General features: G+C 35.5%; 2 protein-coding genes across 4 annotated transcripts in view; both read left to right on the top strand.

The window, feature by feature from the left end:
* The window catches only part of CCDC18 (coiled-coil domain containing 18), a 28,346-nt gene extending 15,478 nt beyond the window's left edge, over positions 1-12,868 (top strand). The window contains exons 17-28 of one of the 3 annotated variants that reach the window (XR_010884879.1): positions 760-876; positions 2,134-2,301; positions 2,761-2,903; positions 3,538-3,701; positions 4,496-4,709; positions 5,335-5,434; positions 6,502-6,618; positions 7,047-7,190; positions 8,212-8,415; positions 9,953-10,090; positions 11,736-11,921; positions 12,801-12,868. Coding sequence is in view for 2 of the 3 variants with exons in the window: in XM_067300917.1 (XP_067157018.1) it covers positions 760-876; positions 2,134-2,301; positions 2,761-2,903; positions 3,538-3,701; positions 4,496-4,709; positions 5,335-5,434; positions 6,502-6,618; positions 7,047-7,190; positions 8,212-8,415; positions 9,953-10,090; positions 10,198-10,332 (1,644 nt within the window). In the remaining variant the exon portion in view is untranslated. The other 2 variants (XM_067300918.1, XM_067300917.1) reach the window with 2 other exon arrangements.
* Positions 12,869-13,111: 243 nt separating this feature from the next.
* LOC106499780 (retinol dehydrogenase 8-like) lies at positions 13,112-23,385 on the top strand. The gene is given in 9 exon segments (XM_013961351.2): positions 13,112-14,677; positions 14,791-17,207; positions 17,739-17,874; positions 19,008-19,169; positions 20,393-20,572; positions 21,704-21,797; positions 22,229-22,412; positions 23,154-23,299; positions 23,301-23,385. Coding segments are annotated over 8 exon segments (1,044 nt in total). The 5' UTR covers positions 13,112-14,677; positions 14,791-17,150.
* Positions 23,386-24,533: the final 1,148 nt, after the last annotated feature.

The following is a 24,533-nucleotide window of genomic DNA, read 5'->3' as shown; positions in this document are numbered from 1 at the left end:
TGAGTTGATGAGAAATGTTGTTTTAGCACTGAAACCAAACAGTGGGAAAAGTTTAATCACTGTGGCTTAAGATCTCTGGAGATTTGTTCTTTATAATTTTTATATCTCTCCAAGATTACAAAGTATTTGTTTGAGATTACTCAAATCCAAATTAACAGTAAAAAAGCAGATAGTTTAGTATTGGCATTGCTACCATAAGAAATTACGTTTCATGTTTTATATTAAAGCTGTTGCTTTCCTTTCTGGTGAAACTCAGGCACTGTCTCTCACAGCAGAAAACAAAAATATATGCTCTTGAGTAGCCTTTTGAGAGGTGATGTATTAAGATCTGAATCTCATTCTTGAAAAAGACTTGTCACAATTCACATATGACCACTCCAAACTTACAAATAAAATTCTGTATGTAAAACTTATACACCATGCTTTATTACAGATTAAGTGACTTGGTATTGTGCATATGTTTGTTTTTAAATTCTAGCTAGTGACGCATACTGGAATATCTTGTCAGTATGGTAGCCTTACATGATTTAAACACAGTCTAAAATATTGTAATTTAATTTCATAAATAATTTTCATTTCTAAATGTTATTTCAATTCTTTGAAACTTATCATAATATTCCATGCCTGTTTTAACACTACTTAGATTAAAATGTAGCTTGTCAGACATTTTACACAAAGGTGAGTTTTAACATTTTTTTAGACTTCCAACTCGTTAATCAGAAATTCGCTAATTTTAAGTGGTCCGTTACATGTAACTAGGTGAGGCAACTTCAGTCAGCGCTGGACATATGTAAGGAAGAATTTGCACTGTATTTGAGTCAGTCAGAAGAAAATAAGGAGATATTTGAAAATCAGCTTAAAAAGAAATCTGAAGAGGTAACAGTTTATTTTAACAACTTTTCTGTATTACAGAGAAAACTGCTATTATGAATGATGTAATCTAAAAGTTTGTCTTTGAAAGAAGAGATGAAACATTTGCAGCAGGAGTTGTGAAAAGGAAGGAAGCTGAGAAAAGACTATGTTTTGTGAAGCTAAAAGAGTGAAAAGTGTGACTAGAGAACGTTGAATAAGCTTAAGGTGAAGAAATACCAGGAGGAAAAAGATGCTGAAAGAAGTAAAACAATCAGGATTAAGTGAAGGAAAGCACTGTCTTGAAAAAAATTGAGATGGAGATAGCTATTACTGTATAAACTTATGTGCATATGATATGTTTGTGTTGTGAGCATCCTACTGGGGAAGAAATCCTGGACACAAGAAAACTTTTCAAATTCCAACCATTGAATTTTATCACACTTTCCATTACTATATGAAAGCAAGAAAGACTGAAGTTAGTGTGATGGGTTTTCTTTTTGTTTTAAGTAGTGTGGATGACTAATTATAAAGGGAAACAGGAGACCATTCATGTGTAAGTCAGTTCTGCATTACCTACTGAGAGACACGCATTAATCAAACCTAGGTTACTGGACTTTATACAGAATTAACTGGATAGAAATCTATGGTCTGTGTTATGCATAAACCTGTGATACCCACTGTTTCTTTCTAAGCCCTAAAATCCATTGTTCTTCATCATGCTGCATATGGAGAGACTGGATGCTCTGTGAAACTCAAGGGTAGCAACTGAGGTTTTGCAATCATGACCAGTATTTTCATAAGTAACTAACAGAGTTACTACTTCTATCCTGGAGCAAGCAGTTAATGTTTTGTTTTTTTCTTTTTTCCCCCCAAGAACATGATTTTTCAGAAAACGCTCAGCATCCATCATTGATAAAACAGACCGCTCAACGTGTGATAAGTCAGACACTCAGAATCCCTGGTGGTTTTACCAATGACAGAGACAGGAAGAAAGAAAGGGGAGGACTGGGGACAGCGTCTTGAGGGGAGAAAAGGGACTCTGAGAAATAAAGTAGGAAGAGTAACAGAAAGGAAGGTCTTTCACCTCTGAGTTTTGTGCAGAAATAATAATTTATAAATGAAAAATCTTGATTACATTTGTTTTTAAAATATGACCAGTTTAGATCTGATGAGAAAGCAAGAATTAAATGACTTCTTTCCGTACTTAAAAAAACATAGCTGAATGATGAATTAGCACAAAGTGAAGTGTTTTATTGTAATGGAAAGTGAATATATTTTCAGGTTTGTTGGTTACAAAAAGAAATAAAACTAAAAAGCCAAAATCTTCAGGACACGAGTGAACAAAATGTTCTCCTACAACAAACTTTGCATCACCAGCAGCAAATGTTACAGCAAGAAACTATTAGAAATGGGGAACTGGAAGATAATCAAATTAAACTTGAAAAACAGGTACAGTATGGTGAGAATAGTATAAGTAAGGACAGATATTTAAATGTTTTTATATGTGTTTTGTAACAGCATCTGTATGTTTATTTAATAACTTACTGAGTTGATGGTTGTTATTTCAGATCTGTCTAAAATAAGTATTTTAGTGGTAATTTTTTTGTTACCAGCTTCTATGCTATCTAACTAGCATTAGAGTGGCTGAATACTTGGAAAATCAAGCCCTAGACTTGAATTAGGGAGAGATATATTGAAATTGAGAAAGTTGAGCCTAGCTATATGTACTAGAAACTACTTGTCTTTCAAATGTGACGGCATATTTCTAGTGTTAATTTATGTGCAATTTTAGACTCTAAGGAAACTGTTTGTCTTAAAATTCTCAGTGTCAGTTGCAAGAGAAGGTTGTATATTTATTTGAAATGTAATTTAGAAGTGCCAACGCTTTTTGAATACAATTTTAAATAGGTATCTAACTTGGAACAAGAGCTTCAGAAACAGAAAGCATATGCAGAAGATGAGTTGAGAAAGGCAGAGGGGAAATTTTGCCTAGCTTCTCAGGAAGCAGATTTAAAAAGACAAAAGGTGGCTGAACTTACTAGCACAATCAGGTAGGTTTAAAATAACTGACTGGTATATTCTACAGATGCACATATTGATTAGAAAGATTGCTCTTTAGTAAAATGTTGTTGAAATGGTATTAGCTATGTAGTCAAACAGTCTCTGTATGAGCACAGCCTGGAAGTCAGAAGGAAAGTTTATAACCAGTAGAGACATGAGGTTCTGGAAGGGTCTTCAATGGAGTAAATGCCTGTCCAGACAACTTAATTAGTCTTAAGATAGCACTTGATATATTTATGAATTGAATTGTATTATGAAGTTGCTTGTAATATTAGATGCTAAATCCTAGGAGAAATTGGTAGACTCAAAGAATACACTTTTGATTGCAAGAAAGCTTAATTTTATTCCTGTCATTGTTTCAGTTACTTGCCTAACTGATGGGAGTAATAACAATGACACTTACATAGTATTGTCTTTTCCTAAACAGCTTAAACTTCTTGAATTGAAGTTAACAGGTTTCCTAGTAAATCTGTTGCAGATCTGTGAACAGAATCCCGGTGGATTCTTCAGTATTATGCTATTCACAAGTGCGTCTGTCTTCTCAGAACATATAAGGTTATATATATGTTGCTTTTAATATTGCAAGATCCATTACATTTTGCTCTGCTTGCTTTTCTTAATCAGGGAGGTTAAATTGGAGATGGATCAGTGCAAGGCTGAACTTACTGGTGTGGAAAAAGTAGTAGTGCAATTGAAACAAGATGGTGAAGACAAAACAATGCAGATAAATCAATTGGATGTTATTTTGGAAGAAAGACGATCAGAACTCAGTAAAAAGACAAATGAGGGTAACTTAGCTACATTGTTTTTAAGGCTTCCATTCATAATGCAATTTCTCTATGCTTTATATATTAGAATAGATAGATCTTTCCCTGTTATTTTATAATCAAGTACCACAAGAGACCTAAAATATGACAGTTTTGAGGGGGTTTTTTACTCATAATTTTTTATTTTGCTGGTAATTACATAGTAAAATATTATATATACTTCTTAAGATAGCCTCTGCAAACTCTCACTTGTGTGGGATGTACCTTTACTGCAAATGAAAGGACTGAGCAGATTGTCCCTGTAAATTGGTAAAGTGGTTTCTTAATGTGTTAATCAAACAAGACATAGATTTAACAAAGGTATATTCTATTCACAAAAAATCAGCTCTTAAAAAAATTCACAAGAGAATCTATGGAAACAAACAAACTTCCCACCCTTGTCCATTTGATTTTACTATTCCTTTAAACCAGAGGCTTGCCAGCAATTCTGTTTGCATTTTTACATAGCACTACAGTTGCTGTGGTTTCTCTGCGTTTTCCCCTTGGCCAAATGCTTTAGATGTGTCCTCATATTTTAAGTGTATTACAGATTCTGAGCTGAATAAAAAGAGTGAAGGCTACGGTGCCATGAAAGGGTGGTTGTTACAACCCCAGTAGTTACTGTTTTTCTAGATTTTCTTAAAAATAGTGATACTGGAAATTGGTTATGACTACAGATGCTAATAGGCAGTGGTATTGCATAAAGAAGCTGACTTACTGATCATTAAACTTTTCTGTTTTTCTTTTTTCTTCTTTTTTTTTTAAAATCATAATAGTGAATGAATTGGAAGATAAGCTGCTTCAAAGCGAGACTTGCCATAGGGAAGCCTTACAGAAAATAGTAGAACTAGAATCTTCATTACAGAATGCCCATGGAGAATTAAAAATCACTTTAAAACAGCTTCAGGAATTGCAAGATGCATTACAGAAGGCACAGTCCTCTCTGGAGGAGAAGCATGTTGTTATCAAGGATCTAACAGCTGAGCTCAGGTAAGCTGGTATCTTTTCTGTCTTGAAAACTTAATTCCATTAGTTTTGTCTTGGAAATAGCAAAACAGTTGCCTGGTAGCTCGGATGTTTTTTTTATCTTTTAAGCAGCTCTCTAATTTTTGGCTGGTTTGTGGCTGTTGGATAACTTGTTACAGTAGCACCTTGGCTCACTTTTAATTTCTAAAAGTGATGCTGAATTCTTGTTTTGGGGTACAGTTTTAAAATGTGTTAAAATTACTTTCTGAATCCCAAAGCTGTGAAATAATAGTAAGAGGAATTACTTTCTTTTACAATTAAGTTGTCCATTTTCTTCTATGATGATAAAATGACACTTTCTTCTATGCTGTTCTTTTTTTTAGCAATATGGGAATATATTTATTTAACAATATATTGTCCTAATAACCAATTAAATAACTTGAATAAAGAAGTTATTGGGAAATCTTGAAGACGGTTTACGGAATTACTCCATTTGGGTTTGCTTTTTTTTGCAATGTTAGTTGATTTACATTTTAGAGTAATTTTACTTTGAATATGGAATAGATCTAATAATTTTCAAACTGGATACTTGAAACTAAGCAATTGAATTGAATGTGCAGTTAAGCAAATAAATGTATTGGAATTTCAGGTACTGCAAGGGAGAAATGGAAGACAAAAAGCAAGAACTCCTGGACATGGAGCAAGCACTGAAAGAAAGGAATTGGGAACTGAAACAAAGAGCAGCTCAGGTCAGATCGTTCTAAGTGTGTTACTGACAACTGTTCCTATTATGTAGTAGATAATTTATAAAATGACCATTAGATTTAATAGCTTTAACACATCGTTCCAAACTGTATTGTTAATATAGCCAGGGTGTCAACCTCAAAGCTACCTGTATGTTCCTCAAGCCTTGTGGTAACAGGACAGATCAGGTTATGCTCCTTTGAGAGCATACATTTGATTATGATTAAGTGGTTGCAGACTACTATTTTGACAGAACAGAAACCTCATGTAAATCTGTTGCATGATTTCTTAGTAATAAAGTTACAGGGCAGATGGTTTCTCCTTGATGTTTGATAAAATGAAGGAAAGATCTGCATTGAAGTGCATTCTGAGATGACAGATTCCTTTCCATGTTTCCACTGGAGCATATCTGATTAGATATAAAGCAGCCTCTAAATACAAAGTAGTATCTTTGCTGTGAATAAATTTCTGTAGCTCACTTGATATATTTTCAGTCTTTTGGTCTGACTTCAGGATCTGATTCCCCTTGTAGAAGAACTGTTCTTCTGTCACTTGTAATTAACCTTCTAATAGCTACTTCCTGCAGGAGTTAGCAGCCTCTGTATCCAAATAACACAAAAAAAAGAAAAAATTCTGTTGACTGAAAATAAGGAGGCCAGAGCTTTCAATATATTCTTACCACACTGCTCTGGGAGCTGCTCCAGGAATTCATCAAAACAAAAGGATTTTTTTTGCTTTGGCAAAGTTAGACATTTTCTAACATGAAGGACTAATAAGATAGTGAGTTCAGTTTAAACTGAGAATTCAGTTTGCATTCTGTGTATCTGAGGACCAAATATATTCAGTTATGGACTTATTTAAAAATAGCGGCCGAATATAAAGAGAAAAGGAGGGGAAAATAAGTCCAGAGATGGATGAGTTGCATTTTTATATTGACTGCTTGAGAGCATATTCTTGAGACTAAAAGGGATTAGTTTCATTCCTTATACTATCATATTTTGTAACATTATTTCTTAAATTCTGCATAGTAGGGCAAAATAAAATATTTCTTTTTTTTCCATTTTACCTCTAGATTACACAGTTGGATATGACAGTTCGTGAACATAGGGGAGAAATGGAACAACAGATAATTCGATTAGAAGGCAATTTAGAGAAATCAGAGTTAGAAATTAAGGAATGCAATAAACAGGTAATTCTTGCTTAAAAACCCAGTTCTGCTACCATAGGGCTATTAATGATATAGGAATGTCTGGTCCTGGGACACAATAGCTAGCCAGGCTTAATCCAGAAAAGCAAGACATCTATCTTATTGTGAGGAGAAAGAAGAGGGGAGTACCTTAATATTGTGCCAGCAAAAATTTTTTTTTTATCACTTAAACTATTACAGGAAAATGCCAGTATAAATAAATAAAGTGTAGCTTTTTACTTAATAAAATATAGCTCTCAAACTGCTCTTTTAAAATAAGAAAATGTTGTTAAAATAAAATATAAAAATTGGCAAGGAAACCCAAAGTCAGAGGTAATACTGACAGCACTTCTAAGTTATTATTATTATTATTTTTATTGTCCTGATTTCAGTAAAATATCTGTTCTGATTTAATTGCATTTTGTGTTCAGATTGAGAGCTTAGATGGCAAACTCCAGCATTCTAAAGATGAGCTTCGTGAAAAAGAGTTTGAACTGCTCCAGAGAGATCAAGAAATAAATCAGCTGAAGAAAAAAATTGAAAGAAAACAACAAAGGCTAGCAGCTTTTGAAAAGGTAAAGTGTTACTTGGATACACAGGATATTTTATTCACAATTCACTGAACAGTTCTTTGTATGTAGTCTGTGTGGCTGTTTAATAAATAAGGTAAGAAAACAGTCTTCTCCATAAACATGGTGCTTGCAAATATTGTGAAATTATCTACTGAAATTCTTGGTTGAAGTTCGTTTTAAACAGATTATCAGTTTTTACTATTTACCATAACTGTCTAGAAAGAACTGTATAGCGTCTCTTTAAAAATGACAATGTCACTACTTCTCCCCAAGTAATTGCAGTTGTATATCCTGGGATTTGATGAATCTTAATTAAAATTAAACCAGTTTAATGGTATAAAAATAAACAAACTTAATGGTACACTTTTAATGTTTTGTTTTGTGGAGAAATTTGAAAAAATACTGATTACCTCATTCTTTCGGAACCTGATGCACTGGATATGGAGAAGGTCTTCCCTGAAATGAAATGAAATAAGATGCTGTATGGTGAGAGCATCTTATGCTTTAACTGTCTAGCTTGTGGGAATAATTGCATCAAAAGAGTACTGAGACTGAGGGTGCTTATGGGAACTAGAAAAGATAACTTTTGTATAGCGAACGGGTGCATACAGATAGAATAGAGAATGTAGGTAAATTTTACTTTATGAATTATACAAATCTTTGTTTTCAGGCCTGAACCTACAAATAATTAATATGGGTTAAAAATACACTATTTTTATGAGTGTGTTACTATGCAAATGTTCACTATAAAGTGTTGTTGCATCTTCCTTTTATCTGTATTGGCCTGATATGAGAGATACCACCCTGGACTTAGATGGACCATAGATCAGGTATGGTATGATGCATCTTGTCTTTGCAACCTTCAAGAGTCTGTAATTATCAAAAGGAATGGTTACATTTTTTGAGTTTTGTGTGTTTGATAGGGTTTGTTTTGTTTTGTTTTGTTTTTTCCCCCCAAGGAGGGACAAATGCAAGTGTTCCATGTATGTATTCTTTGAGATCTGGTGTTATTTACCTATTACAGACAGTGAAAGATCAGGAGAATTGCATTGGAGACCAGTACAAGGAAGCATTAGATTTGGGTCAGCAATTGAGGCTGGAACGAGAACAGCTGCAGCAGACTCGCTCAGAACTGCTGGAGACTCGTCGAATGCTAGTTCAGGCTCAAAGAGAAGCAGACAGGCTCTCACATGAATTGGAAGAAGTAAACCATCTGTCCCGAGAAAAGGTGACTCAGCATTTCAACTTTCAGAAGACGCTTTCAGTAGTAGTAGAATTAGCTATTGAAAAAAGGTTTGTTTCTGGAAAGGGTACATTTACTTTGCAGTTTGAAGTTTGTAACAGTGAAGCATGTTGTAGTTTTGTTTTGGGCTGGGAGCGTCTAGGTTTTCTTTTCCCTTTGACTTTTACCATAAATGGCAGCTTTGTTTCAGTTCTGAAAGAGAAAATTTCAAAGATCTTTTCTCGGTAACTATGGACAGAAGAAATGTCCAAATTTAAAGATGCTATTGCCAGCAAAAAATAGATATACAACCAAATTTACCAAACTGCCCAGCAAAAAGTGATATTTCTTTTGTTGCGTGGAACAGAAATGGGAAATAGCTGAAATGTTTCCATAACTAAATATATGCAAGGAACTGGACTGAGTCAGAACCTCACACAATAGCTGTCTGCCCACTGTCTTTCCTTTTTCCCATACACAGGTCAGACCCAGCTGCAGTTCCTGTTCTCTCTTGAATATAGCTACTCCTCTCTTTTATGATACTACGGGTTAGTAGCCAGTGCAGAGAAAATGGAAAGAAAGGATGTGCATTTCTCCATGTTTTTCACTGAAGAACTGTGAGGTTCACTGAAGCATGATAACTACCTTTGCCTAATAGTTAAATGTGTATAAATCAGCAATTTTCATGGCTTTCTTGCAAGACAAGACATAGTAAATAAAACCAGAAGATTGCTCTTCTGCTTAAGATAGTAGTCTTAAATACAGGAGTGTCAATTCTGTTCCTGAGTCTGGATACGGGCTACCTGTTTTAACATGAGTTAGTCTCTTTATTTCTCTCTCTTCTCCCTCTTTATCAAATGGGTGTAGTTGCTAATTGTGAAGACACGTATGTCAATAGAATGCAGATGTAGAATTGTAATACTAGTCAATAAAAAAAATTTAGAAAGAAAATGAGAGAACATTGTAAGGTAGAAAGGAGCATTCATTTGCAAAAACATAGTTATTTTGTCTTCCTGATTTGCCAGTTATCAGTCTCTAGAAACCTCTAGTGGCACAGCTATACAGTCCTAACCAAGTTTTGGAAGAGTGTTCTCACGCAAAGAGCTTAAAAATAATAATAACATTTTGTAAAAGCAGCTTCATAACCACCTGGCTGAGGTAGTCATTTCCTGTTGTGTGTAATCTCTAAGAAGTATTCTAAATTCTAAGGTTTCTTGCTTGACTATGTAATGTACAACCACATTTCTGCAAGCAAATATCTAGTCAAGGGAGTGTGACTCTATACTGCTTTTATTTGCTAGGCTTAGTCCTAGGAACTAAACAAGTAGTTTGCAACTTGTTGACTGCCATGTTTTAGGCCTTGTTCAGCTGCTGATTCCATATGAACAAATAGGGAAATGGCTGACCTCTCCATGCTTCCTCACCTAAAACACGAACTCAGATTCACTTACCTCCCATGATTGTTCAGGTTTAAATAATAGTTTGCATTTACACCATTTTTCATTTACAGGCATGATTCATAATATCACTAACTATCTTTCAGGAATCTCGTGCAAATCGTTTGGCAGAAGAACTTGGTGCTGCCCAGGCTCGTGAAGCTCAACTAGAAGCACGAATGCAATCTGAGATAAAAAAGCTTTCTGCAGAATTAGATTTGTTAAAAGATGCTTGTCAGCTAGAGGTAAATACCACAACTGAAATGGCTCCTGCCATTTTAATTACGTTGGATTTGTCTGTTTTTTCTCTTCCTAGCGATAAGACATGTGAGAAGTTTTCCTTTCTGTGCAGTTACCAGAGGCATTTGATCTGTTTTCTGGAGCACTGTGGTTTAGCTGTGTCCCTGCTAAATATGAGGGTTCTTTCACTGCAAAAGGAAGTAATGTTGTATCTGCTCTTTTGACTTCTCTTAAAATGATTATTTAGGACACTCATGAACCATCTACCTGCTGCTACTTGCCACCCTGCATACATGTCATTAACATATCATTTCCAACTCTTTCTAACACTCTGGGGGTGATTCTGAAGGAGAGGGTTTCCTACATAGCTGCAGTACAACTGCTGACTGAACACTTCCTTCTCAGACAAAAAAGGAGTCTAAATTAAAAGAATAAGCATACACATTTTTTGAAGCAGCAGGTGATGTTTTGTGACAACTGCTTCCAATCAGCTAATATTATTTGGATACAGAAAGAGTAACTGTTCCTTGAAGGCCATTTATGGCTTCTGGGTCTTTTGTGTATAAGCAGAGATTTCAGAGGTAATGAGTTGGTTCACCTAAGTCCTCAAGGAAGTCTTTAGCAGTTAGAGTTATCTTCTAAAAATCTAAGATCCACATTTGTCCAAAAATAAACTCATGTATGCAGGGATTGTCTTCACATCATGAAGTGACTAAATCCTAAGAGAGAGAATTCGGCATATTACCAGACTCTTCCTCCTCTCACAGTGAGAGTGATGTGAGTTCACTTAAGGATATTTGCTTGTTATACACCTTGTCTTTCTGATCAAATAAATACTCCTGAATGAAAATCTTAACCAGAAAAAGGTTGCATAAATAAAAACTCAAAGAAAAATTAAAATCCCTAGAGTTACCTATATAAATGTACCATCTAAGAAGTTCACAACTCTAATCACATTCTCTCTGCCATTTACCATTTATGCTGGAAAATGTTGAGGGAGGAGGGAAAACATTTTTAGTCAGGTTCTCTGGGCAAGCTATATTTTTGCAGCTCTCACTGGTTCACTCAACTAAGGGGATGGCTTACTCCAATTTTAATTTATACTTCCAAATTGATCTTACTGAGTTTAAAATCTCTTGTGTTTAAAGGGGTGCTATAACTGAGACATGTATTTTTTCATTGTGGTAAATGCTACCCTGCTCTTCTACAGGTCCTTCACCAGATCTGCCTGGGCTTCTGGAGACAGTCTTTTGGGTGAATTTTAGGAAATGGAAAATAAAACCAGAGAATGTGTATTCCGATTCAGATTTTTTTCAGGCTATCCTAGACTTAAGTCTTAGATGTTTACCATTTTTTCAGGTCTTGGAATTTGACAGTGTATTATTAATATAAGCTTATTTAAATCACTGATTAATCACTATTTCATGTCCAGTTTTGAAAAAACAGTTTTCGAAATGAGATTTGTTCCTAAAATCTGTCCATCAGACTGTAAGACACTTATAACTCATACTTTTGAACTGAAAATACTAACATGCTTATGCATCTAATTAAAAGTAACCTTGGAGATCTGTGTTACAAAGGTTTTTTTGTTGTTGTTGTTTTTTTTCCTCCTGTATATTACATAAAGGAAGGGTTTTGTTTCATATCTAGGTTCAACACAGCTTCTCATAGCATTCAGGAAATTGCACTGTCGTCATTTTTTCCAAGGAATACCAGGAAAAAAGAGAGAGTTCCAGGAATGGTATAGGCAAGACTGTGAAAATATACCTATTCCAATCATCTGCCTTGAGAGATTCGGAATGAAGGAAGTGGAATTTAAAGATTATTTTCAGCATAGTTAAGTCACTGGATTTCACACTGGATTTCAGAAGCATTCTATATAGAAGTGGAATATATCACAGAGAGGATCTGGCTCCATTTAGAATACTATAGGGTTGCTTCTTTGTCTAAAAATTATATATATAAGCATGTTATAAGAAAAAAACTTCTCCATTAGTAACACAATTATTTCTTGCAGACTGACCAATCTTCCACAGAAACTTTCTGTGCTAGTTCTAGATAGGGATTTCTGAACACTTAATTGCTCACTATATGCACTCAATGTATTTGTGGAAGGGATCTGTATGTGCACCTGTGTGTGTGTGTGTGTAGTCTTGTCTCTTTCTTTTTCCCTCTAATACGTTTTCTTGCCTGCTTATAGAGCAAACATATTAGTTCAGGATAGGAATTGCTATCTGTTTCTTCACAGGGGTTTATTTCTCCCCTGGGCTACTCTGCTCTTTTGGGACTCAGAAAATAACCAGATCCCAGATTTTTCAGCTGACTCATTCTTGCTTTGCTTTGATCTGTGATGAAGATCTTGTTACAAAACAGAACTCTACTACCCCTGGAAGTTTTAAGTATTCCAAATAAAGGAAGTAGAAAAATCTTGTTGAACATTCAGAATGGCTTTTTCTTTTTTTTTTTTTGGTGGGAATTTGGAGTCCTTTCCTGGTTAGAAATTGATTTAAATAACAATGGTAGAGGACTCTTTCTTATGGCATACTAATCTTATGTGGCCACAGTTTCTTCCTGAAATGAGAAATAAAATTATGTTAATAATGGTAAGTTTGAAAATTGATATATCAAGTGAGATAGGATAAGTACTTAGATTGACAGAGATTTATATAAAGTAAATCTTACAATGCTTTTGTCATATTTCTTAAATTTGAGAAGATTGCTCATCAGAAAGACCAAGCAAAATGGCAAATATCGACAGAATACCAAAAATCTGGTTCTTACCATCTCAGTGGACGGTTGCAACAGGTGAAGAGAGAGTTAGAAGAGGCTCAAGATACTGTCAGTAATCTGCGGCCACAACTTCAGGTCAGAGATGGAATGGTTCGTGCTGCAAGTGAAGGGTTGCTTGACAAGGTAAGTTGATTTGACTATGTGTCATACATAAAATATTTAAGGCAAGTTCTGTACACAAAAACAATCTTTTGTATTCAGAGGATCTTTTACCAACAGCAATGAAGAAAGTGAAACTAATTACCCAGTTCTATTTTTATATTATTCTCTTTTACTTTGTGTTTTGTAATTATTGAGAAACAAGAAACAGTTAAAGAAATTCATATAAATTTAGGCCTAGAAGGCCTAAAACACACATTCCTGTATATTACAGAACCACAGTGTGTGTGTGTTTGTTTGTTTGTTTGGCCATGTGAAAGAGTTAGATGGGAAGGACAGTAGGAGGATTCAGTGTCATGTAAGAGTTAGGTATGTCACTGCAACTCAGTCCCAATTAATATACACATAGCCACGCATTTTAGTTCATCGTTTTTAAAAAATATATTTTTGCACAAATACATACATTTTTGTTGTGTATTAGTATTATTTTAAAATCCAGAAAACTATGAGGATGATGAGGCATCTAATATATAGTATAAAAATAATTAGAAGTTAGTATAATAACCTTTTGTTCATTAGCCATAAGCGCATTATGTACTACCTATAGATGTCTGTGTACTCTATAAATAGCATTCTCCTTAAAGAATAATCACCTAGCTAAGAGTGAATGGGTACAACATAACGGCTATTGTATGTATAATTAACAGGAGCCATAGTATAAGGTGATGATACCAGATATCTAAGCATTATGAACTAGATTATTTTCTGATGAAAACAAACCAGAAGAGGTACTGTACAAGTGCACTGAAGGAGTTCCAGCTACTAATGGTCAGTAAGTCTGCAGGACCAGATAAGCCACTCTGAAGTAAAACCCCTGAAAAGCATGTAGGATGGGCAACAGGTTCTCCTCACAAACTGGTTTCTCATTACTTCACAGATGTGTTTCTGTTGTGCCGTAGTACTGGCTAATGTAATCGTAGCTGATATGGATCATGTTTTAGAGAGACCTTTTTGCTGATCTCCAAACATTCCTGTTATTTTGGGGTGGGTTTGGGGGGTTTTTTATTTGTAAAAGTGGACTGTCAAACAATTAAATCCAGAATGTAAGCTTGTTTTTTTTGTTTTTTCTAAGCATGCCAAACCCCTAGAAATTAAAAATAAAAAACAGTAATGCACTTGGCCGCATTTTTATTCATATTGTTGTAAAACCAGAATAATTATATTAATATTAATGAGACTTTTCCCAATTTGTACTGGTATAAATCATAGACTTTTTTTTCCCCCTTCTCTCATGACAGAAATACTTTGATACTGTTGGCAGAGTTTTCATAAACATTTCCTGAATTTTTAGAAACTTAAATTGTTAGGAACATAAACACAATAATCCAATCAAATTTTATTGGAACCTTCAGTCTTGTACAGAACAGTTAGTCCAAAAGACAATACTACTTTAAATTGTACTTTTTTTTTTAAAGAGATTTGTATAATATTTCTTATCAAATTATTCTGCATAATGTTTTCCTACTTATGTGCTAGAGGTTAATTTATGTTGAAAATTTTCTAAGTGATCCTGATTTTGAAAGCAAATTAACTTCAATCACAAGAGGAGTAATCAAAATACATTAATACTTGTAGCCTAGATAACAGAATTTGAGAAGGAAGCCATGGACTTGAGACCTTCTGCAGCTACTTTGCCTAATTTTGTAAGAGAAATCTTCATAATGAAAAGTAACATCTTGAAACAAATGTACTTAGATTTGGTAAATTCAGTAAGGAAGTTTAAAGAAAGATTCTGATCACAGATAATTTGTTTCAGGGGCAAGAATTGTGAAGGAAGGAATGTTTCCCATTGGACACGCGGTAGCCCACAAAAGCTGTTGCTGGCAATGCAGCACTGCATTCAAAGAGGAAATTTTAATATAGGAGAGTTGTAAATAACGAATGTATTTGTACTGACATAGATGCCAACCTTTTTATTTTTCCAAATGTTTTTGAGATTATTGCCTTGATACAATCAGTTATTATTTTGTTTTGAGAAATAAAGTTTATTTTTAAGTATCTTGAGCTGTAGGAATGAATTTCAGCTGTTGTCTTTTTACTAGGATTTTAATCCATGTACTTGTGTTCCCCATCTGACTTTTAATTAAGAGCACAATGATATTACCTTATTTACAGTTTTTGTTCTGAAATATTTTCTCTTTCTTTTTGTAAACATTCAATGTGCAGAAACAATATCTTATTAAAATTGACATGTTTGTAAGATGTTCTAGGATGCTGATTTGATCAAGACCGTAAATGTACACTCTGGCAAAACCTGCTTGCTTCACTCGAAGTGGTTTCTTTTGGATGTAAAAAGGTACAGGACAGGGACATACAGGTTGAAGTTCTTTTTCCAGAAGAGTCCATATAAAAGCTACTGTTGAATAAAGCGGCATCATAACTATGCATTCCAAAATATGGTTGTTTCCAGCTTTCCAAATGTATTACACATTCAGCTAATACAAATGTTTTGGCTGTGACCCTCATCCTTAACATTTATATTTATGAAAGAGTCAGAAACTGCCTAAATCTGAGTCTGATTAATGCAAACCTGGTTTGCAAGCATTAAGCCATTGCTGTAAATAATTCATAAAATCATTTTAGCAAAGCTATTTGACATAGAGCAAGAGGAACAAAAATGAATGTACTGCAATTTAAGGACTAAGCCCAAATTTTGTGTTTTGTGTATTAAGAGGGTATTTTGGGCAGCAAAACTAGCTGTTGTATTTCAGTAACTGTACAGGGGGAAGCATGCTAAATTCCTCTGTAGCAGGTAGGTCCCTTTCACTAGTTATGGAAACACATTCACAAGTGCAGCTGGTCTACTTTTGGTAGTTAAACAAAACCAGACACACATTTTGCTACTTTGGACAAGATCAAGATACGCACATCTAAAGTATGCGTTTCTGCAGTTTCACATTATTTATTTTGCCATTATGAAAACAATAATGTAGCAAAAAATAGTTTACTTACATGTATGTTTCAAGTCAAGCCATTTGTTTCTCTACGTAATACTAAATTAAAAGCTTTAGAGTTAAGTTGGCCAGTGTAATAATTGAAAAACATTAAACTGCTTTTAAGTTGTTGGGGTTTTTTTTCCCCCTTTAAACACATCATTTTGCCTTCAGACTAGAAATCTGTACACCAAATTTAAGACTGATCTTTTAAAGCAAAGGAATATTTGATCCTCTCAAACTAGGATTTCAAGTGGAAAATGAAACCCATCCTTAATTACAGTTGCATCATAACACTAGCGGAATTCCACTAATGTTGTTGCATAAAGCCTCGCTTGCCTCTCCTGAGTGCACTAAATAAAAATGTGCATGAGCAGTTGCCTAATAACTGAATCAGCTAAATAGTGTTTGTACTGAAATTGTTTATTCGGACATTACTTTCTCGAGTAAAGCTGGTCATCAAACCTGATAAATAAGTGGAATCATAATTACATTTTCTCATTAAATTTAGATGCTGTCTTGTTATTTTGTTGCTTGCCTGGGAAGATAATGGTTCCACTTGTTACACTGTCCAAGTGTATGCATTTGTTTGGAAAACAGGCATCTCTTTTCCTAACATTGTAACTTCAGTTAAATATTTCTGTGGAGTCCTACTTTTCTTGAGTTACTAACCAATTCACATTTACAGAAACCCTGGAACACTAAGTTCATTCTTCTGAACTCTGTTGCATTAACCTGGGGTTATTGACTCTTGGAACATCTTTTTCTGTGTGTAACAGATTGCACTGCAGTTAGCTGAATGCTATTCAGAAGGCTAATTGCTTATTAAGATAATTCTCTTTCTGTTGCTCAGGATAGGTTATAAATTTCACAAGAGACTGATTTTCTTTCTTCATTGTAGCATGTCTATGGCTGTTGTGTATTAAAGATGAACTGCACCAAATTGCCAGTCTGGATGCCCCCCTACTTAATTCAGAGTTTGTATCCGAAGCTTGTGAATATTTTCTGCAAAACTGAAACAGTCAGATACCATGCTAGGTGTGTGTGTGTGTATATGTGTTTTGTTTTTTTATTTTTACAGCCTGTCAGTTGGTGAACAGAAAGTGTTCAAAGAGGTTTCAGGGATTGCGAGGATGTGCAAAGCTGGTCTGTTCGAGATCTTCCTGGCTGTTCTCCATTGCTGATGTGCTTGCTTGCTTGCTTTCACCTTTCTTGGATGGGAATAGGGACAAAAACAAATGTGAGCAATCTGTCTAAACAGTTTGACTCTTTCTAAATCCAATTTCAATTTACTTTTTCTATAAAGCCTATCAGGACTTCTAGGTGCAAACATTTCTGTAACAGTAAGACAACAGGGAATAAATCCATGCCCTGTTCTGTTGCACAGAAGAATGAAGCCTGAGCACACTGACCAGAGGGATCACATTTTGGGTGCCGTTTGCTTCCCCTTCGTGAGACTGGAGGACTCAACACTACAGACTGATTGTAATTGTGGCAAGGCTTTCCCTGCCAGTAGCATGCAGACCAGTTATTCCACTATTAGAAAATATCCATGTAGTTTATGAATGTCTCATTTTAAAGTTTAATACAAAACTTTATTAAATTTATTCCATATTGATAATGCAGATTATAAGCTATTATATATGATTATTCCCTTAATCATGCAGTGTCCAGGTGTGCATTTTCAAATTTGTTGACTCAGGAAAGCTGGTGATAGCATTAAAGGCTGATGACATTATGTTGTAGCTACATTTAGGCTTTTGCTCCTCAGAGTTGCAAGAACTCTTGCTCGTACCACTCAGTGAAAAGAATGGCAAAAAGAAATGTCCTCATTACGGGTTGTTCCTCAGGAATTGGACTGGCCTCAGCTGTAAAAATGGCAAGAGATGAACAGAAAAGATCTAAAGGTAAAAATGTTTCTGTTATTTGTCTTTATAAAAAGATAATTGAGGTAGTCACTTTTTTCTGTGATTTAACAGAAGTGATTGTATTCAGTCTAGTGACTCCTTTCTTGTTAGTTCCCCCTTTTCCCAAGAAGATAAAATGCAATAAAAATACACTGCTTTCTGCAAGCACGTTATTTCTGTAACTATATTGAAACTGAACACCTACCTGAAGTGAATCAATTACAAAAAAAGGACAGTAGTGTAAAAACAAATAATTGAAAATGTCTGCAGTATGCTGCCTGGATATACATTGAGAGGTCTAGCTAGCTTTGCTTGGTGCTTCTAAAACCTTTGTTGAACAAAATGTACGTGCCAGTTTCTGGACAAAAAGATGGATTTAGGAAAAGAGTTCTTAAACTTGCATTTTTTTTCCTTAAAGCATGTTTCATTATTCGAATGCTGCGTAGGCAAATGAGGCTGAACAAAAGGGTTGGGACTTATTTGTCCGCCCCAAAATGGGACATCTGCTATGACTGAAAATGGATGACAAGGCAAATACAGCATGTGTGGAAATTCAGTTCCTCACAGTTGTTCTCACTGTGCTTTACTGCCAAGAGATTGGATGCAGCTTCATAGTTGTCAGGGTAATTAGGTCAGAATAATGATAAAGTTAATTTCTATTTTGATAAGTACCTTACAAAAATAAACATTTTCAGATCCAGAGGAAGCAGCTGTCTTCCACTTTTTCATAAAATTACAGTTGCTCTGCTAAATATGTTGGCTGTGATTAAAAAAATGCATATAGAATCTGAAATCTATGTTTACGTACCAAAAAATGATTCAGCAGCCTAATTTTGGCACCCATCATCAAAAGTTTTGGTAATGATATTAACCCCATATGCCAGAAGTTCCACATTGTACGTAGTGGTTTCATTCTCCTTTATATTCCTTGGGGGTTTCAGAACCAGATTCTGGGAAGTCGGTGGCAGTATTTATATGCTGAAAATGTATTCTTTCTACTTTAAGGTTTTATTGGGGTTGTATTGCTGGTATTTAAGATATAGATGGGAAAGCACTATTCTTTAATGCTGCTCAGGAAGACGACCTTTTTGGTGGCAGTGTTTGTGCTAACTGTTGCTCCTGGCGCACCGCAGTGTATGCCACCATTCGGGACCTGGCCAAGAGAGCGGCGCTCGAGGAGGCTGCAGGCGGCAGGCTGGGCACGGCCCTGGAGGTTAAACAACTAGATGTCTGTGACGAACAGTCCATCAAGACTTGTGTGAACAGTATCCCCGACAGAAGGATTGATGTCTTAGGCAAGTGTTAGATATGTATGCTATGAACTGACATCAGTTTTCTGTTTAAAACTCTCTCATATACTCTGGGGAAGTTTCATTAGTGTAATTTTTAAATGATCAAAATAATAACATTTGCATAGTGTATTCTATTCAAGATTCTTAAAGCTTATGCAGACACGAGTGGATTAAATCTCACCATGCTCTTGTGAAGTAGGAAAGTTTGTTTTCCCTGTTTTACAAAGGAAAAACATGGTCTCAGAAAAGAAATTTTTGGGGTAAGATGATAGAGTTTGTAGTAAGTCTAAATCCCCATCTTCATTTACAAGACTGTTTCTTCCCTTCAGATGAAGCACAGCCCTATTTACTAAGAAAGCAATAGCAATAGATCCATATAGTAAGAAAGCAATAGTGCTTGGGAATTAGCAAGTAAAAGAACAAATGCAAATAAAAGAAGGGTATTCTGATTTTGTATTGACAATTATATGTTTACATATCATTTAGCAAGAAGAGTTTTTATACCATTTTGGTAAAAATAAACGCTAATATCTTAGTAAGATGGAAATTGCTTACACCACCAATGAGTAAATCTCATCTAAGAGAGAATCATGGGTCTGCCTTAATTTTGATAAATCACTAAAGCAGTGATTAACAAGGTTCTTTGGCAAATTGGAATATACTCTAATCTGACATGCTACTTTCAGTGCAGAATGCGTGTTTTATCAATATTCCCTGCTTATAAATATCTAGGACGCAAATAAAAACTTTTTGGTAGCAAAACTGATTTAAGCTTTTTTTTTTTCTTGAAGATGAGAATACAAAAAAATGAACAGAAAGCGGACCAGAACGTGGCCATGTTAAATAAGTTGAAGACCTCTGTTCATTCTTATGGGCATTGACTGTAGCTTCTAGTTCTTAGTACTGAATTGTAAACAAATGTAGATCATTATTGCTCATTTCCCTGTAATCCTTTTGTAATGTAAATAAAAAGGACTAATCAGAAATAAATTAGATAAAAAGTAAAATAGCAAATAATTTAAATTGTATTAACACCATAATTTAAAATAAAAAAATAATGGAAATGACAAATATATTCACAAAGTTTTACTAACAGAATAACCACTCTTTTTGTTTCAATCATTTATTTTTCTCTCTCATTTTACTCTCAAATGCTTTCCAGTAAAAATCACAAGTTACTGCTTATGGAGGTTATTGCTCACTGTTGTGTCTTCCATTTTGTGCAGTTAGCAATGCTGGAAAGGGACTCATTGGACCTATTGAATGTCAGACCATAGATGAAATGAAAACTGTGATGGATACCAACTTCTTTGGACTAGTTCGGCTCCTGAAGGAGATTTTACCTGACATGAAGAAGAGAAAGAGCGGCCATATAGTTATAATAAACAGTGTTATGGGAATACAAGGCAAAGTTTTTTTTTTGTTTGTTTATTTAAAACTAAGAGTTCAGTATTCAAAATCTAAAGCTTACTTCTTTTCACCTGAAAAAATGTAGGAGCTAGCATATCAAACTATTGCACTCTGTAATGCTCAAGTTCCAACCATGAGAAGTACAGCACTTAGATCTGATTTTTTTTTAACGCATCTTAGTAGCATTTTACTGTGCAGCTACTCTCAAGACACTTTAACAACAAAACTTGCAGAGTGGATTGTCTTTTTTCATGGGAGTAGGGCTATCAGTTTTTAATCCAAACACAATTATTAGAGATTCTCTGGAAAACAAGATTTAACAATATTACTAGTCTCTTTCCTGTTGGAAGTGATTAAAAGGCAAACACATTTATTACACTTTGCACAAAGATATGTGATGAAATCTGATCATGTCCTGGACAACTCTGTCACCTTTTTTTAAAGATTTTCCTCTCATAAAGCTCTACGGTGTCTAATTTTAGGAACAAGTAGCCATGCTCCTACTCTTCTGTTCCATCTGGTGTAACCATATTTGTTTCAATTATTACTATAACTGCAAGGATCTTACCTGGATTATTGTGGTGAGCAGGAGTTCTAGGTCAAATTGCAAGAGTTGTTATAGTTTGATACAATACTTACCATCCATTCAAGCGGATTGATGTACTACTTTTTCAAAGTCCTTCAGATGCAAGCTGGATCTCTTGCATAATCTTATTTCCTGCATTGCACTCAGCTTCTGTGTTTCTCTACATCCTATTAAGTCTTGCCAATGAATAATGCAGGTGGTATTGTATGTATGGACACTTTCATAGGTTAGACTACAAAATATTTAGTATCATCCAAAGAGATGACAGCATCAGCTAGGAGGAGGAGAAGCCTTAGTCAAGCACCCATTTCTAGAATAAGTAATTCTGAGTTCATGTGGCAAAAATCAGCAATATTTAATACTGCTAGAATTGGCTCATTAGATTGACATAAAGAAGGATTTTTTTTTTAATGTTTTCCCAGCAAGACTGTAGAAATTTGGGTAAAATACAAGAGGTTCTTAAACTAAATTATTAGTATAGCTAAAATATTAGTATGTTGCATACAATCACATTCTCAGGATGTTTTGTTTGTACCATCAGGTATCTTATTTAATGATGTTTATGCTGCATCTAAGTTTGCTGTGGAAGGATTCTGCGAAAGTTTAGCTATACAGGCGCTCAAGTTTAAACTGCAGTAAGTATTGATCCCCAGATGCAAACTATATTTTACACAGTTTTAAAATATATTCAGAGCTAGCAAACAAATGTTTAAAGCTTGCTACTATCTAGGAGAAACAAACTGAGGAACCCGTGGAAACTGCACATCACAAAAGATTCCACAGTTGTCAGACAGCAGGTAACAACTGTATTCACTTCTGCCACAAAATAAGTTATAGTGCTTCCCAGAAATTAAATCTGTACTTTTTTTCTACATCTTCATATGGATGGGTAGGAGCTTCAGGCCAATAATATGGTATGGATCACCATTACAGAATGCACCATTTACTATTGCTTGCTAATGTGTACTCAGACTGTAACTATTCAATATTCTCCTTTTTAAGGATAGCTAGGAATGTTTCCCATGGATAAGAATCAATAACCAGTTTATCTTTGCTCTTTGAACAGGTTAAGTCTGATCGAACCAGGCCCAGTGGTCACAGAGTTTGAAAGAAAAGCTTTTGAAGATGGAATGAAAATGGATCTTTCAGCCGCAGACAAGGAAATAGCTGAGATGTTTACTAACATTTACCTTAAAAATTACAAACGAATTTTCCAGAGCCTGAGACAAAGTGCTGAGGACGTTGCAGAGGTAACTCATCAACTTTTTTTTTTTTTGTAATTTAAGAATTACTGAAGAGTTTAAAAGACAATTGTGAATTGTAGTTTAAAGACCCTTGAGGGCATAGATGTACTTACACATTAGCTGGTGAAGGTTGGACATTCTGCACTGTTACCAGGCAGCGACACAGGGTTCCCACCATTATTTAAGGCCCCTCTCCTCTCTGTCTCGCTAGAGTCATCTCTCCATCAGTGTGAAGTTCACTCAGCTACCCCAGACCGGCAAGTCACAAAAAAGGAGATAGTTTCTGGTCTTTGGGGCTTTCTGCAGGAAGCAAAGTTCAGGCAAGTTGGGGGAGAGGACAACGATTTCAGGTGCTGACGCTAAGGGATAGCTTGGGTGTCAGCTGAAGCCTCCCAGGTCTTGGTGCAAAGCGCACCATTCTGATCCTTTTCCAGTGAACTGTAATAGGAGGTATCTATTTATTGTGGGCATACAGGGATAATTTTGAAGGACTATTCAGGATGCTTAGGTGTAAGGTGCCATCACCATGGTGTAGATGAACAGAAATAGGATTAATAAGAAATAAGAAGTACTTTTGACTTAAAAATTGTTCTAAGAAAAAATTCTAATTCAATTCTAAAAAATTTCATCCAGGGTTTTACACAACTCTACAATTTATTCTTCCACTCTTCCTCTGCCTAATTGAAAACCAGTTTTTTACATTATTATTTTAATAAAGGTTCTTTAAAGATTTCTCATTCTTGACAGCATACAGTAAAGGTAATTCTTGCAGAAAATCCACCTTTTCGCTATCAGACCGACACCTTGTATACTCCGATGACAACTCTGAAGTATGCAGATCCAAATGGAGATCAACCCATTGATATATTCTACAAAATGGTTTTTCATCACGACAGTCTTCAGTGCAAGTCTTAGCTTTATCAAACTGCTAAGGTGGAGAAGCAGAAAGAGCTTTGACCTGGGAAAACCCTCACAATAAATGCCAGTTTATACTGTGTACATCTGAATCATTTGTTCTAGCTATTGATAACACAGTATGCTGTTATTAAAATGTCTTTGCTCTGTAATTGTTAAAAAGGTATTCAAGATGTTTGTTTGAGCTTAGCTAAGATATTCAGCTTGATTCATTTATCTTGAACTTTACAGTTTCCAGAACCTTGAAAGTAAAATCCTCTAACTATAGGTTTAGTTGGTTTAGCTCTTGCCTTTTACAGAGATCTGTTTTCATAGAAATGTGAACGTTAACTGACATTTATGTATTTAATACTAATCTGACCCCCTTCATTTATTACATATAACACAACCTGAGATGTGTACTGTCTGTAAATTGTTTATAGATTCTCAAATCAAAAATATTTTATCACTTTGCTTAGTAGTATAGTAATCCCTCAATCACAGCAGCAGCATCCTTTCATACAAAACATACGAGAAAAAAACTCAGTCCTTTAAAAAGTTGAAACTAGAATATTTTAATATTCTTATATACATATAATAGTATGAATGCTTGCTTTATAGGCAATGGTTACTTGCTGACTACAAGGAGTGGACAATAACAGTTTTTTAAAAAGGATCTCTAAATAAAATTCCTTCTTACTATGTTGTTGTATTTCTTGCAAAACTAAAATGTCATCACTAAAAAGTAATGTAAATCCCTTCCCTTCCTTGGGCAATTTCAACACTGAAAATTCCGAACTGGCTTTGCTTCCTTTTTTAAAGGAAAATCACATGAAACTCAGCACGGCAGGAGGAGGTGCCTGAAGCCGGGAGGCAGGCTGTCCTTCATCCGAGCCTCCCCAAGAGGGACCTGTTAGACCCAAACGTAACGTTAGCTGAAGGTCTGCGCTGTCTCTTCCCTCCCGGGCCGGGATGCCTTGGCCGCACTCACGGACTCGCTAGGCCCCACTTGCGCTTAGGGCAGTTTCGGCGGCCGCTGCCCGGGGGGGGGGGTCGGGGGCGCGCGGGGCCGCAGCGGCGAGGGCCGGGCCCGCCCGGCGCTGCGGCGGTCTGCGGGCGCTGTCCCCCGACACCGTTCCCCGCAGCGCCGGGCGGGCGGCAGCTGTAACGGGGCTCCCGCAGGCACCGGTGCGGCTGGCGCTGCGATTCACGCAGTCCTGACACCAACGCTAC

The sequence above is a fragment of the Apteryx mantelli genome, chromosome 8, assembly GCF_036417845.1.
Source record: "Apteryx mantelli isolate bAptMan1 chromosome 8, bAptMan1.hap1, whole genome shotgun sequence".
Taxonomy (NCBI): domain Eukaryota; kingdom Metazoa; phylum Chordata; class Aves; order Apterygiformes; family Apterygidae; genus Apteryx; species Apteryx mantelli.
Note: the sequence above shows the minus strand (reverse complement) of the source record. Positions and strands in the feature narration are given on the sequence as shown.